General features: G+C 41.1%; 1 protein-coding gene across 1 annotated transcript; it reads left to right on the forward strand.

The window, feature by feature from the left end:
• The first annotated feature begins 6329 nt into the window (after positions 1–6329).
• Positions 6330–8437, forward strand: flrt1a (fibronectin leucine rich transmembrane protein 1a). The gene has a single exon (XM_037687457.1). The coding sequence runs from the start codon at positions 6330–6332 to the stop codon at positions 8382–8384; it is 2055 nt and encodes a 684-aa protein (XP_037543385.1). The 3' UTR covers positions 8385–8437.
• The last annotated feature ends 5222 nt before the right edge of the window (positions 8438–13659 follow it).

Here is a 13659-nt window from a genome sequence, read left to right on the forward strand (position 1 = left end):
GTGTGTGTGTGTGTGTGTGTGTGTGTGTGTGTGTGTGTGTGTGTGTGCTCTGCCTGAGGCTGCTGCATGTCTGGTTTACACATTACCCCACATCCCTACTTTACTCCCCACCAAAGAAACATGGAGCACAGCCATAGACTGTCCACATGTGGGTTAATGCTTCTAATTTAATGGTGCATGAACACACAAAGTGCACCTCTTCAGCGTTTACACACACACAAAAGGTTGTACGGTTTCTTTAAGCGTTTGCATCATTCTCCAATAGAGAGAGGAAAAAAAAAAAAAGCGCAACTGCAAAACATAAACAACTAAAATTTCAAATGTCATGTGCAGTATTATGTATAGCACCTGCTTAATCCAGAGAATCACAGCTCTATATGCTGTATTAATCCCTCCGGCTCCCTGCACCACTTCAATCTCACACCACATCTATCTTGTTTTTAAAAGGGCTGACCCAAATCCTCCAGTGTTCGAGAGACTCACTGCTGAAGCTCTTGGGATTCAAAAGTCATCCATTCTTTAGCACCACTCGCTCTCCGTCTCACACATAAACCCACAAAAAATAAAGAAAACATGTCAACATTTACAGGGGGAAACATTTATGGCTTTCTATTTGTAAAAAGAGTCAGTATCAAACTGTGTAAAGTAAGAATCTCTTTTGAATTTTTCATTTTACCCTTCAGGTTACACTTAAAGTGCATTGACTCCACTTTGCTGTGTCAAGGGGATTGGGGGGAAATAAGCACGAAAAGGGATTAGTGGGAAGCAGGTGAACCGAAAGGCCAATTTGAATTTTTTGTTTGAGACTCGGCTCGGATGTTACTGCCAAAGTCTCACAATCAGTATGCACTGAGCTGCATAAAAAGGGAAGTGAGAACAAGAAGCCGAGAGCAGAACCTGACAAAAAAATGGTTGTGGTAGAGATTGCAGCGGATATGTAGGTTCCTGCTGTCAGACCTACATGTGAGCAGAATCCACATGGAGCATACAGTTCACTGTTAATGTATCCACAGTGGAAACTTCCACACTGTAGGAATTCACATGGTTGTCCTCAAGTGACACAAAATTATAATGGCTGTTTGGCTTTTTTTTTTTTCATTCATTCATTCATTCAACCTTTATTTAAACAGATTAATCACATTGAGCCTCGGAGACTCATTTACAAGTGAGACCTGTTTGAGACAAACAGATGAACGTATGGAAAAGAGAAAACACGAGAGGAAGGAGGTAAAAAAAAAAAAAAAAAAATCTCACTCTATGTCCTGGCCGGGGCACAATGTGAGAGTTGGAAAAAAAACGATCTCGCACATAAGCAGCACATAATGACGTCATAATATATTTATGAGATGAGGCCGACAAAGATGGTGAGTTGTCTGTACACCATGCCTGAAAGTTCCATAGTCCTGATAAGAGATGGTACAATGTCTATCAACCAGCTCTGATACAGGTTCGCAGAAGTCCGCAAGAAGGGAGCAGGAGGGGGGGGAGCAAAGCATAGCTTCTAGTTTGTATAAACTCCATGAGAAATTTGAGATGTTGGTCTATTCAAGGCCAAGCAGGAAGCCAGATTCAGATAATACTAATTGTCGCTTAAACTGGCAACACATAGTTTGTATTGGAGGTCTCAAACTGTTTCAACCCATCCATCCATCCATCCATCCGTCCGTCCGTTCGTCCGTCCGTCCGTCCGTCCATCCATCCATCCATTCATCCATTCATCCATCCATTATCTTTACCCGCTTCTTCCTTTTCAGGTCACGAGGGTCATTGGTGCCCATATCTAGCAGTCACGGTGTGAGAGGTGGGGGGCACCTTGGACTGGTCTCCAGTTCATCACAAGGACACAAAGAGAAAAACGAGACAAACAACCATTCCCTCTCTCACTCACACCTAGAGACAATTTAGAGTTACCAATCAGTCTAACATGCATGTTTTTGGTCTGTGGGAGTACCCGGAGAAAACCCACACATACATGTCTAAAAAAGTTAAATCTGGTCCTCTAGACGTTCAAAAAACAAAACAAAGCAAAACAACAAAAAAAATGTAGAAACGTTTCGTCTTTCATCCAAAAGACTTCCTCAGTCTGAGGAGCTGTATTCAGCTCAGTCTTATAAATAGCACCTTCTCAGAGTGGATCAACCAGTTTGCTGCTGACAACCAAAACCAGCTATTCACATAATCAAGGAGGACCATCAGCCTAACGATGGATCATTAGCACACTGGTGGCTGTTTACTATTCACAGAGGGCTGAGTGATACTAGCAATCACAGCATTGTAAGAGGGGGACAGTTGAACACGGAGGCCTCCACCCGTGTTCAACTGTCCCCTGAGCTGAATACAGCACCTCAGACCGAGGAAGTTTTTCGGATGAAAGACGAAACGTTTCTACATTTTTTTGTTGTTGTTTTGTTTTGTTTTTTTGAATGTCCAGAGGACCAGATTTAACTTTTTTAGATTTTTCTACAAGGATTATTGAGCATGCATCAGGATATTTTGAACCACACATACATGGGTAGAACGTACATCCATCGAGAAAGGCCCTGGGCCGGGATTTGAGCCGACGACCTTCTCACTGTGAAGGCAACACTGAGCCACCGTGCCACTGTTTTAACCAACAAGTCCATTTCAGTTACAATCAAAGACCTAGTATCGCTAGAAGAAATGCTAGGCTAACATTTGTCCAGTGGTTCTTCTTGAGATGTTTTACTAAAAGACAGACACCACTGCAAAGATGTCATGCAATGTGTAGCACTCAAAGTATGTGTTCGGGGTGATGCTCAGCTACGACCACACCACATTTTAGGTTATTATCTGTAAAAATGGCAGTTATAGCCTGTTTTGTATTCCTTAATCAGTTGACTGTGGTAGCCATCTTAATTTGGGTTGACTTCAGGTGTTAACAAGTTGAAGATGTATGCATTATGATTATTTTCCCATTGTTTGATTAAATACTGTCCTCTAGTTCATGAAATATTTTTCTAATGCTAAAGACAAACACATGAACACAGCTTTCATTATTGCTCTTTAACATGGGTGTTAGGGCGGTAAAAATGTTGCTATCTATGGTATGGTTGAAAGGAAAGATGTTCTACTGTGTGGATGAATGCAGCAGAACAGCTGTTTTTAAAATACTGTACATCTTGAGCAGGGGTGTCAAACTCACTTACTAAAGGGGGCCACGATTAAACTATTTTTCAAAGTAAGGGCCAATTTCAAAAACTACATTAACTAAAATCAGATACCCAACATCTTTTCTTGGTCACAGGTTCCTCAACAAGAGTTTGATTGGTTTCATTTGATGTTCTCTGCTGTGCTTTCGACATCATAATCAAAGATTAATGAAAAAATTCAATAGAAAGAAGTATTTTATGTTTCACATATCATCTTGAGGGCCTGAGAAGATGTCAACGAGGACCACATCTGGCACCTGAGCCTTCAGTTTGACACAGTATACAGGCGCATCTTGAAAATTTTGAATATCGTAAAAAAGTTAAATTCTTTTTGTCAGTCATTTCAGAAAGCAAAACTCATATTTTATATAGATTCATTACACATACTGTAGAGTGAAATATTTCAACCCATTATTTCTAGTGATTTTGATGATTATGACTTACAACATCCATCCATCATGTTCTGCTTGTTCTGAAGTCGTGTCACGGGGCTGCAGCTTGAGCAGGGAGGCCCAGTTATCTTTTCCCACAGCCACCTCTTCCAGTTCTTCTGGGAGGATTCCAAGGCGTTCCCAGGCCGATCAAGAGACACAGTCTCTCCAGCGTGTCCTGGGTTTTCCCCGGGGCCCCCTCGCTAGTCAGACATTAAAGTAAAGTGCTATATGTTGTCATCATTGTATATAGATTCCCATACAGTGGTGAAATTAGTTTTCTTTAACCCATCACATGTGGGATACACCCAGGTGGAGCAGTGGGCAGCTATGTAGGTGCCTGGAGAGTAAATTAGGGATTGGGTGTCTTGCTCAGGGACACCACAACATGTGGGAATGGATGGGAGTCGAGCCGTGAATTTCAGGTCCCGGGTCAGCTGCCCTTCCTCTACCCCATCTTGGCCCCCGAGATGGCTTACAAACGATGAAAAACCAAATTTCAGTGTCAAAAAATTATAATATTACATATCCAGCGTTTGGTACCTTATAATCATCAAAATGACAAGAAATGAAGGCTTGAAATATTTCACTCTATTTAATCTATATAAAGTATGTGTTTCACTTTTTGAAGTGACTGACAAAAAATTCACTTTTTCACAATATTCAAAATATTTTAGATGCACATAGAAAATCGTTAATTCAACCTTTATTTATACAGGTTAGTCTCGTTGAGTCATGAGGACTCATTTTAAAGAGAGACCAGTAAAATGGTCTGAAATGGCCCTTAAATCTGAAAGAATAAGAGTTACATCCATCCATCCAGTTTTTGTACCTGCTTGATCCAATGCAGGTGCTGCAGGGAGCTGGTACCTATTTCCTGTGTGGTGCAGCACATGGTGGTTGACTGCCACATAGAAACAATCATGCACATACACACACAGACACCAAGGGCCGATTTGGAAGCATCAATTGACCTAACTTGCATATTTTTCTAGACTAAAGTACCCAATAGTAAAATAAAATAACCTGCGCACGGAATGATGCAAACTCCAAGTGAGTATTGAACCTACAACCTTCTTGCTGCAATGCAACTGCCTTAAATAGCTGCTCCACAAAACAGACTAAACGAAAACTCTTACTTTACCAACGCCCCCTACAGCCTCATACAAGGCAGAAATCATTAAAGTATTAAACCACAAAACTCTCAGACTGTGACAGCGAATCGATATCATGCCCACATTTTAACAAACACAAACTCAGTGAAGGATAAATGTAATCTTTTACTTGGAGGAATAATTTACTAAACATTTGGACTGACAAATGACATGCATTATTTACTTTTCCATTAAAAGATGCCTGACATGCCATGGCTCTACAGCTGCCTGGGTGTTTGATGTTTTCATTCATTACGCTAAAAATTATCTAATTGCCAGTCAGTTTAGTTATGAGCTTTGTTAAATAAACTAATTTGTAAAATGTTTGCAAATACACATTTAACAAATTCAGCTCCTGCAGAGTTTGTCATTCATTTGGTTAATTATTATGCTGGTTGACTTAAACTCTCGGGAGTCTTGTAATCTCTATGAGAACCGAATTTACTCTGGCAGATCACCTCGGCTTTGTGAGGAAATCAATAATCCTGCCTGGCTGTTTGCTTCTGTGTGGGCCTCGACACTTTCACTAAAGATGCAGGTTATTGAACACGGTGATGGGCTCAAGTTGTCACTGACAGTTTTGCAATTTGCCGGTTCCCAAATCTCAGTAATCAAATCTGTGTTAACCATTATGGAATCCTTCTCGTAATAATTGCAACAAACTGTGATGCAAACAAACATCTCAGTAAACTTTGTGTTGATTTTCTTGTACAATTATTGTAACTACAAACTGTTAATTATGTGTCGAGTGCTGTTGATTTAGCTGCTGATTAAATTTTTGCACAATTTTTATATTATGTGTCATCCAGAGTGCCTCATGACCATCATCTTGTGTTAACACGCTTTTCCTCCTCGATAATTAAAACTTTTGTCATCTCTGTCAGTCTTACACAACCAGACAAAGTATTTCCCCAATATCTCTTAAAATATTTAAAAGTTAAGAGTATTTTAAATATATCAATTTTTACTGTGAGTGCTTAAAAAAAAATCTGCATTCAAGATTGGATTTGTCAGTTCCACAGCTGTTTGTCTTCAAAGTATTCACTTTGATGATAAGAATAAAAACACCACAGCATTTATCTTTTTCTCTTTTTAATCTCTGTAAACTTGGATTACTATTTCTCTTTCCACAAAATGACTGTTGGCTGAGTTGGTGTAATTTTGGCTTTGAGTCAATGGCAAAATGTTTGGATACTGTGAAAGGAATCCTTACAGATCCATGTGTGCACATCCCACTGATGACACTATTATTAATTGTTAAAATAGAAAAATAAACTCAGTTTTGCTGTTAGGTGTAATATGATTTGATTGTGATGTTGTTTATTGATAAGGGAATTAAATTGCATCAATAAAATTTGTCATTAAATCTTTGCATTTATAAGTTCATTAAACTTAATTGAAATCTATTTCATTATCTATTTTTTATTTTCTTTCATTGTCTGATTCATTCTTGTATTAATATGAACTGTTTTTTCTTTCTTTCTTTCTTTCCTAGGGTGGAGGTCACAGGATTCCACCTCAGTGCAGCAACCTATTGATAAAAAACATATTTGGAGGAAAAAGAAACATATCTCATGTTCCTGACAATGGCACCTGCATGCCTATCCAAATTATGGGCCTGGCTCTTCATTGGGTTTCTGTGCGTGATAGGCTATAATGGCATGCTACAGTTTGCTGCAGCCACAATACAAGGATACATTGAAGACATGGACATGCCATGCCCATCAGTATGCAGGTGTGATGAGGACTTTATCTACTGCAATGATCGCGGGCTAAGCTCTATCCCATCACTGCCTCCTTCTGCGTCTGTCCTCTATCTTCAGAACAACCACATAAACAACCCTGGCCTTCCCATTTCCTTGGAGCACCATCTTTCAGTCCGTGTCGTCTACCTCTATGATAATGAACTGGATGAATTTCCCATGCACCTGCCACCATCTGTGCGTGAGTTGCATTTGCAGGATAACAACATTCGCACTATTCCTCGTACTACGCTGGCTCGGATGCCCTTGTTAGAAAAGCTCCACTTGGACGACAACTCCATTTCCACTGTCTCTATTGAGGATCAGGCCTTTGCTGACAACCCACGGCTGCGCTTACTTTTTCTGTCACGCAACCATTTGTCTAGTATTCCCTCAGGACTACCTGCCTCTTTGGAAGAACTTCGACTAGATGATAACCGGATCTCTACTATCCCAACCCATGCCTTCAGAGGCCTCAGCTCACTTAGATGTCTTGTTTTAGATGGAAACCTTTTGGCAAACCAGCGCATAGCAGATGACACATTCTCCCGCCTTTCTAACTTGACCGAGTTGTCCTTAGTGCGCAACACCCTCCAAACACCTCCTGTCAACCTGCCCAGTACACATTTACAGAGACTGTCTCTGCAAGATAATGCCCTGACACATATGCCACGTGGATCTTTGGATGGGATGCACCGGTTGCAGAGGTTGGACCTATCAGGAAATAACCTGACTACACTACCAAGAGGACTCTTCAAAGACCTTGACAACCTTGGCCAGCTGCTGGTGCGAGGAAATCCTTGGCACTGTGGCTGCAATTTGCGATGGCTGTATGACTGGTTGCGTGTTCGTGGTAACTCCATCACTGTCAGAGGACTCATTTGCCATGGACCTGACAGGGTGCGAGACATAGCTTTGATTGACTTGACCAGTGAGATGGAAGACTGTGAAGTATTGAGGATAACAGCAACTAAAGACAAAGGGGCTGTAGGGGGAGTTGAGAGCTCTACCACCAATGCACCTCCGCAGGGTTCTCTCTTCACACTTCGTTCAAAAAGACTCGGTCTAGGGCTTCCAGACTCTGCCTTAGACTACACGCTTAGTAGCAGTGGTGTGGGGAAGAGCTTGGCTCTAAATGTTAAACCTCTGACTCACAACAGCATCCGTGTTACCTGGAGTGTGGCTCAGCCAAGCTCCTCTTTCAGGTTGAGCTGGCTCCGACTTGGTACTGGGAATGCCATGGGATCCATTACAGAGACCCTTGTTAGGGGCGATCGTCGAGAATATTTGCTTACCTCCCTGCAACCACGCTCCAGCTACATCATCTGCATGGTGCCACTGCCTGCAAGCTCAGAAAGCAAAGTCACGATTTCCGGGGATGCTGACTCAGATGAAGCTGTAGTTTGTGCAAAAGCTGAAACATCTGACCTTATTCCACTGGAAGAGGAGGATGACAAATCACATCAGATTACAACTCTACCCCTTGCAGGGATCATTGGCGGAGCTACTGCAACCGTATCTCTAGCTCTTATTTTTGGCGTCTTTTGTTGGTATGCACATAGAACTGGCCATTTATGTTCCCGTGACCACTATACTCGCAGTAATTCAAGAAAAAGCAAAAACTATGATGATTATATTGAGTCTGGCACCAAGAAGGATAATACCATTCTAGAGATTCGTAGCCCAGGCTTCCAGATGACACCTATGCCAGCATGCCAGCCAGTACAGCCAAAACCCTTACGAGAGGATTACATCATTCATACAATATTCCCCTCCAATGGCACTGGCTTATACAAAGGATCAAACCATGTTTCCAATGCTGAACATGTCACCAACCGTGGCTACAGAGAAGGAGGCATCCCAGATATAGACTATTGCTACACATGATGTACTGTAACTGATGCTGTTCGTAGTGTAATTGGTAAACTGTATAGATGCACAAATTCCCTTGGCATGGACACTTCTGAAGCACCCTTCTGTGCCTTCTTCTTCTGGTCTCCCATTCCAAATGACCTACGTTCATTACAATGTACTGGATGTGAAACTGAAAACTGCATCAGAACAGTTCACTGCAGGAGGCATCAACCAATGCCCCAAGTGTAAATGCACAGCTGAGTGGTTCTTCACCGTATTATTAATGGCCTGTGTATGATTTCTTTTTGCTCTTTCCCTGTGACATGTAAGAATGTATCCTTTGTGGAAAGGTCAAACTTAGCATGGGGCAAGGAACAGTTCTTCTTTCACACACAGGAGCCTCAGCAGTCAGTTCAAAATGGATTTATTAATGATGAGAAACAGACATTTTTGGTACTGTTTTCCTGCCCACCGCACACACACAGTATGTCGTCTTATTGACTCATTGTTCCAAATGCCTCAACTATATTGATGTGCCCTACCAGCTATCCAAGGAAAGGGCTTTGTAAAGCTGTGAATTGTTCTTTTTCAAACAACCCAGTAACCACTTGTCTTAAAGTAGGTTTGTTTTTCCCAATTCATCAGATGGCAGGGTTGAGTTCTTCTGAAGGTTGTTCAGTAGTAGTGATACCTACTCAGATTGTTCTCATAGAATTTGTATCACAGCATTTGTTTTGCAGCACATTCGTGTTCATTTTTTATTTTGCTACTGAACTGGGCTGCGTTTATAAACTGCTTAGCTTTTTTTCAGTGGTTTGTTAAATAATGAAATTCTGCATTTCTATATTTGTTTAAAATGTCCTTTTTGAAATGGGTTTTATTTCTGATGAAACTGATTTAGAAAATTTTGGACCCTCATGTCTTTGTTTCTGTGTTAAACCCAGTGCTTGATGGAAATAGTGGCAATGTTTTATCAAATTGAAATTGAAAAAAAGAAAACATATTGATTGTTTCTCCAGACTTTTGTTTTTGTCTTATGCATTGGAGTGAATTCTCAATTGAGACTGTACATCTTTGTCATTTTCAAATCAGACACCACCCAAAGACTAGCATGTCACATTAGAAGCCAACCTCAACCACTTTTTCCCCAGTGTTGTGTCTGTGTGCTTCACCTGTGACTTCTGTTGCTGTTTCTTGTTGGGTTTTTTTTGTAAAATGTCTCCCCGACCTATTGACAGATTGGACAAACCACTAATGTGGTGCCTCCTACAGGAGGACAACTCTTGTGTGTGACCTAGAAGATGAGGCCAAGAACTGTGAGTGCATTTGAGGAGACTCAAACCGCTACACTGTTGACCTACACTGTGGGGCGGCAGCCAAGCTGAGTGGATGGGTGGGCAGGTGCGAGAGGAGAGCCAGGATGTGAGGTGACTCATCAGTGATCGGTGTTCATTGATGTTTGTTTTAGCAAGAGAAAAAGCCTCTGCTCATTCCACCTCTTTTATTACAGAGCAGCATTAAAATGTAAATGTCTTAGCACTTAGCAGGAGAGAGGAATAAATGTAATGACAGGCATGAGGAATCATAGGGTAAAGACACGTACCCACCCCCCACCCCGTGCCGGCAAAGATCCAGAATTGATGGCTCCTGCGTTGTTCAGTTCAACAATGCATAAATCTGTTTGTCATACCTGGATCATCCTACCCCTGGGTTTAATATTCTCCATCAGTTGTTTATCACTGTGTTGCTTCCAAAGGAGAAACCAATTGTGCTTCCTTGACTGTTCTGTCCAGCAGAGTTCTACACTGGTGCCGGACAATATGTCAGTGGAATGTATAATTTACCTTGCACCCATAATTATTGGCTCAAACAAATCCTACTGGCCTGGCTAAATCTGTTTTGGGGAATGTTGAAATTGTGTAATAGTTATTTTATAGTGGATCTATCAAAGATGCGTACTTCCTCTTCATTTGTATAAATAAAACCATGGCCACAGCCACATGGATATTTTTCTTCTGGTGAAGTAATAGAAAATAATGGTGCCATACCTTCTGCGTTGGGAAAAAAAAATGTAAACCTGAGCTATGTGTTTAATTTGCTTTATAAAGTCGTCTTCAGAGGGGATCAATAAAAGTTTTATAATCTTGTTACTACTGAAACCTTTCATTTCACCTTGCGCTCAGGGGCATTACCTTTCAGCAGCTCTAGAAACATCAGTGGACTACTAATTTTTGTTAAATACTTGGTTTTCATTCAAAATTAAACCCCTATGATTCTAGTTTGTGATGGAAACTTAGCTACAAATGTAGCAAGATGTTTAAAACTAGCTGAGATTATAAAACTGAGCTCATAGAGATCAACAAGCTGCTGCCTATACTTGACCTTTTGGCCTCGCTCAGACTTTACATTTGTTCTAGGTAATCTAATTACCAATGGACACTTAGCTGTGAATGCAACTAAAAAGCAAGAATGCACTGAAATCTGATCATTTATAACATATTTAAAACTCGTCTGGGTCACACACTGTTCAATCCATTGAGCATCATGATATATGATTTCCCCCTTTAACACAAACCTTTCTAGCCAGGCTTTGGACACGTTCATCCTGCCCATGTATTGTGTAAAATGTTGAAGTTCAGTCACCGCTGTTACCACTATGAGCTGAAACGTAGTCGCAGATCTGAATTGGTGAGTTGGCAAGTAGGTGTATGTCAAGCTCAAATACCTCCACTACAGCCCCAAATCCCAAATGAGTTGAAAAGGAGGCGCCGTAGATGAATTCCCATCAAACTGGCAGCGGTTCTCGAGTACCTGACCACTGAAATCCTGGGGCTGGTGGGAAACTCAGCTCGTGACAACGGGAGGACCGGGATCATCCCCTGGCACGTTCAGCTGTCTGTCTGTGGTCACGAGGAGCTCGGCAGACTGCTGGGAGGAGTGACCATCGCTCAGGGAGGAATTCTGCCTGTCATTTGGGCAGTCCTGATGTCCAGGAGGACCGAGAGGCCCGCTAGATCTGACAGCAAGCTGGATCCGGGTGGACGGATCGATATCTGTGGCCAGATTCTTCGGATTTGCTGCAGGAGCTCCTTCCTGCCCACAGCTATCAGCATCTATAACAACTCGAATGAAACCAGAATGATGAGCTACGACAACACTCAATTTCCCTTTGGGATTAATAAAGGATTTTGAATTGAATTGAATGTGGGTGTGGGGAGTGGGTTGAGCTTGTGCAGCACTTTAATCAACATCACTGCTGCCATACCAATGGCTTAGTGATACCAAGTTCATTATTATAAGAAAACATTCAGAATATGACCACAAAGACATTTCCTTTAAAGCTGCCTCTGGTCATTCCCAAATACTGTACACCATCTGAGCCGCCCGTGTCCCACAACAAAGTCAACTTAGTTTAGTCAAAATCAGTTTAGTTTATAAAGTTTATTTATTAGTTTATTAGTTTATTGAGTCTGAAGTCATTAATTGTACAAAGTTGCTATATACCTACCTGGTATAATGGTTTTTGCAAAAGTAAGTGGTTATTTGCTATCAAAGCTGAGAGGTAAGCTCCAGGTGTTGGCTATGGAGAGGCAATTAAATGTGAGTTGTGAAGGACCACACTTGGAACTCACTCAGTGTATCTAATCTTGTTCATGGTCACAGGATCATGTCTGTCTCCAGGAGTCCACAGGTGGGAGGAGGGCTGCATAATGGACAAGTTACCAGTCCATCACAGTGCTAACACAAGCACACAAGACAATAATAACACACATCAAGGTCAATTCAGAATCTCCTATTAAGCTAACATGCATGTTTTTGGACTGTGAGAGGACACTGAGTACCCACAGATGAATGAAGAGAACATGTGCACTCCACACGGAAATGCCCCAACCAGTGTTTGATCCTGCGACCATCTTGCTGTGAGGAGACTTTGACCAGTCGTGCATTGTCTACTTGAAATGCACGTGTCTGCCAGGTATGAACAGGATTCTTGTTTTCATACAGCCTGAAGGACAAAGAGTCTTCATTAGCTCTGGACGTAACACATAGTAGTTTCAACTGAACTCACGTCTACGTTCAGTCTCAGGCCTTCATGATGATCCAGGTGTTCATTTCATTTAAAAAAATAAAATAAAAAAAAAACACATTTAAGCTCAAACAAGAAATTCTTTGTTAACTAATAATTGTTTTCAACATTAGAGAATCAAGGCTAATTTGTTTAATAAAGCGCAGAGTGGTGATCCATTAGGTGGTCTGCTCCTGTTTCACAAATTGCACAAACTTGGTCAGTTCATCTGTAATATGAACCTAAAGCGAGTCCATGTCAACTTCATGTTGTAAATTAGGATGAAACCTGTCAGAAACAATTGTTACAATGAAAGTAGGTCTGTGCCAGTTTTTGTTCTCGGCTGTGGTACTGAACAGACCTAATTCAACTGATGAGACAGAAAATCAGAGAGAAATGGTGACACGAGACTAAAACATGTCCATTCTGTGAGTTGTATTTTTTATTTTAAAAGTAAAACAGTGGATTTGATATACATGTTGGAACTTCAAAGGCCAAGAGTGTCCTTGATTGTTTCTGATTTGTTCTAATTTACATCTTTAATACAACAAGTTTCTTACAGACACACATTGATAACCACAGAACTGCAAAGTGCTATTTTATTATTTTTCACCATTATAATTCATTCTGCTGTTGAAGTGGGCTCATGGCCTGATGCAGAACAGCAGTCTATTGTTTTAACTTTTTCTCAACATTTTGTTGATGTGAGTCAGTCCAATGCAAAAAAGATTCATTTATGATATAAAAAAATGTTGGACAAGAAAAGAGCTGACAAAAGATATTTTATTGCATAAGACATCTTTCTATAAATAAGGATTTTCCCAATTGATCTTTAACAAACTGATTAAATAAAAAAAGCAACTTCCTAAAATAAGGACTCTGAGAGAATAGTTCAGTACACTAAAAGTATTTCATGAACCAAGTTAGTGCTGTTGAAAGAGTCTTTATAACAGAACACATCGGGGAAACAAAACAGCCACTGGCCAAAAGGATGGCCCAGCACAGAAGATCAACATCATCAGGCCAGGACTCTGCGGTCTACACTCATCTCCAGGCCAGCGGTCACTCTTTCAGGGATGAAGATGTTCACATCCTGGACAGAGAGGAACGATGGTTTGAGAGAGGAGTAAAGGAGGCCATCTTTGTGAAAAGAAATCGTCCATCGTTAAACAGGGGTGGAGGCCTCCGGGTTCAACTGTCCCCCTCTTACAATGCTGTGATTGCTAGTATCACTCAGCCCTC

This window comes from Nematolebias whitei, chromosome 14 (genome assembly GCF_014905685.2).
Source record: "Nematolebias whitei isolate Nwh7 chromosome 14, NemWhi1, whole genome shotgun sequence".
Classification (NCBI taxonomy): Eukaryota; Metazoa; Chordata; class Actinopteri; order Cyprinodontiformes; family Rivulidae; genus Nematolebias; species Nematolebias whitei.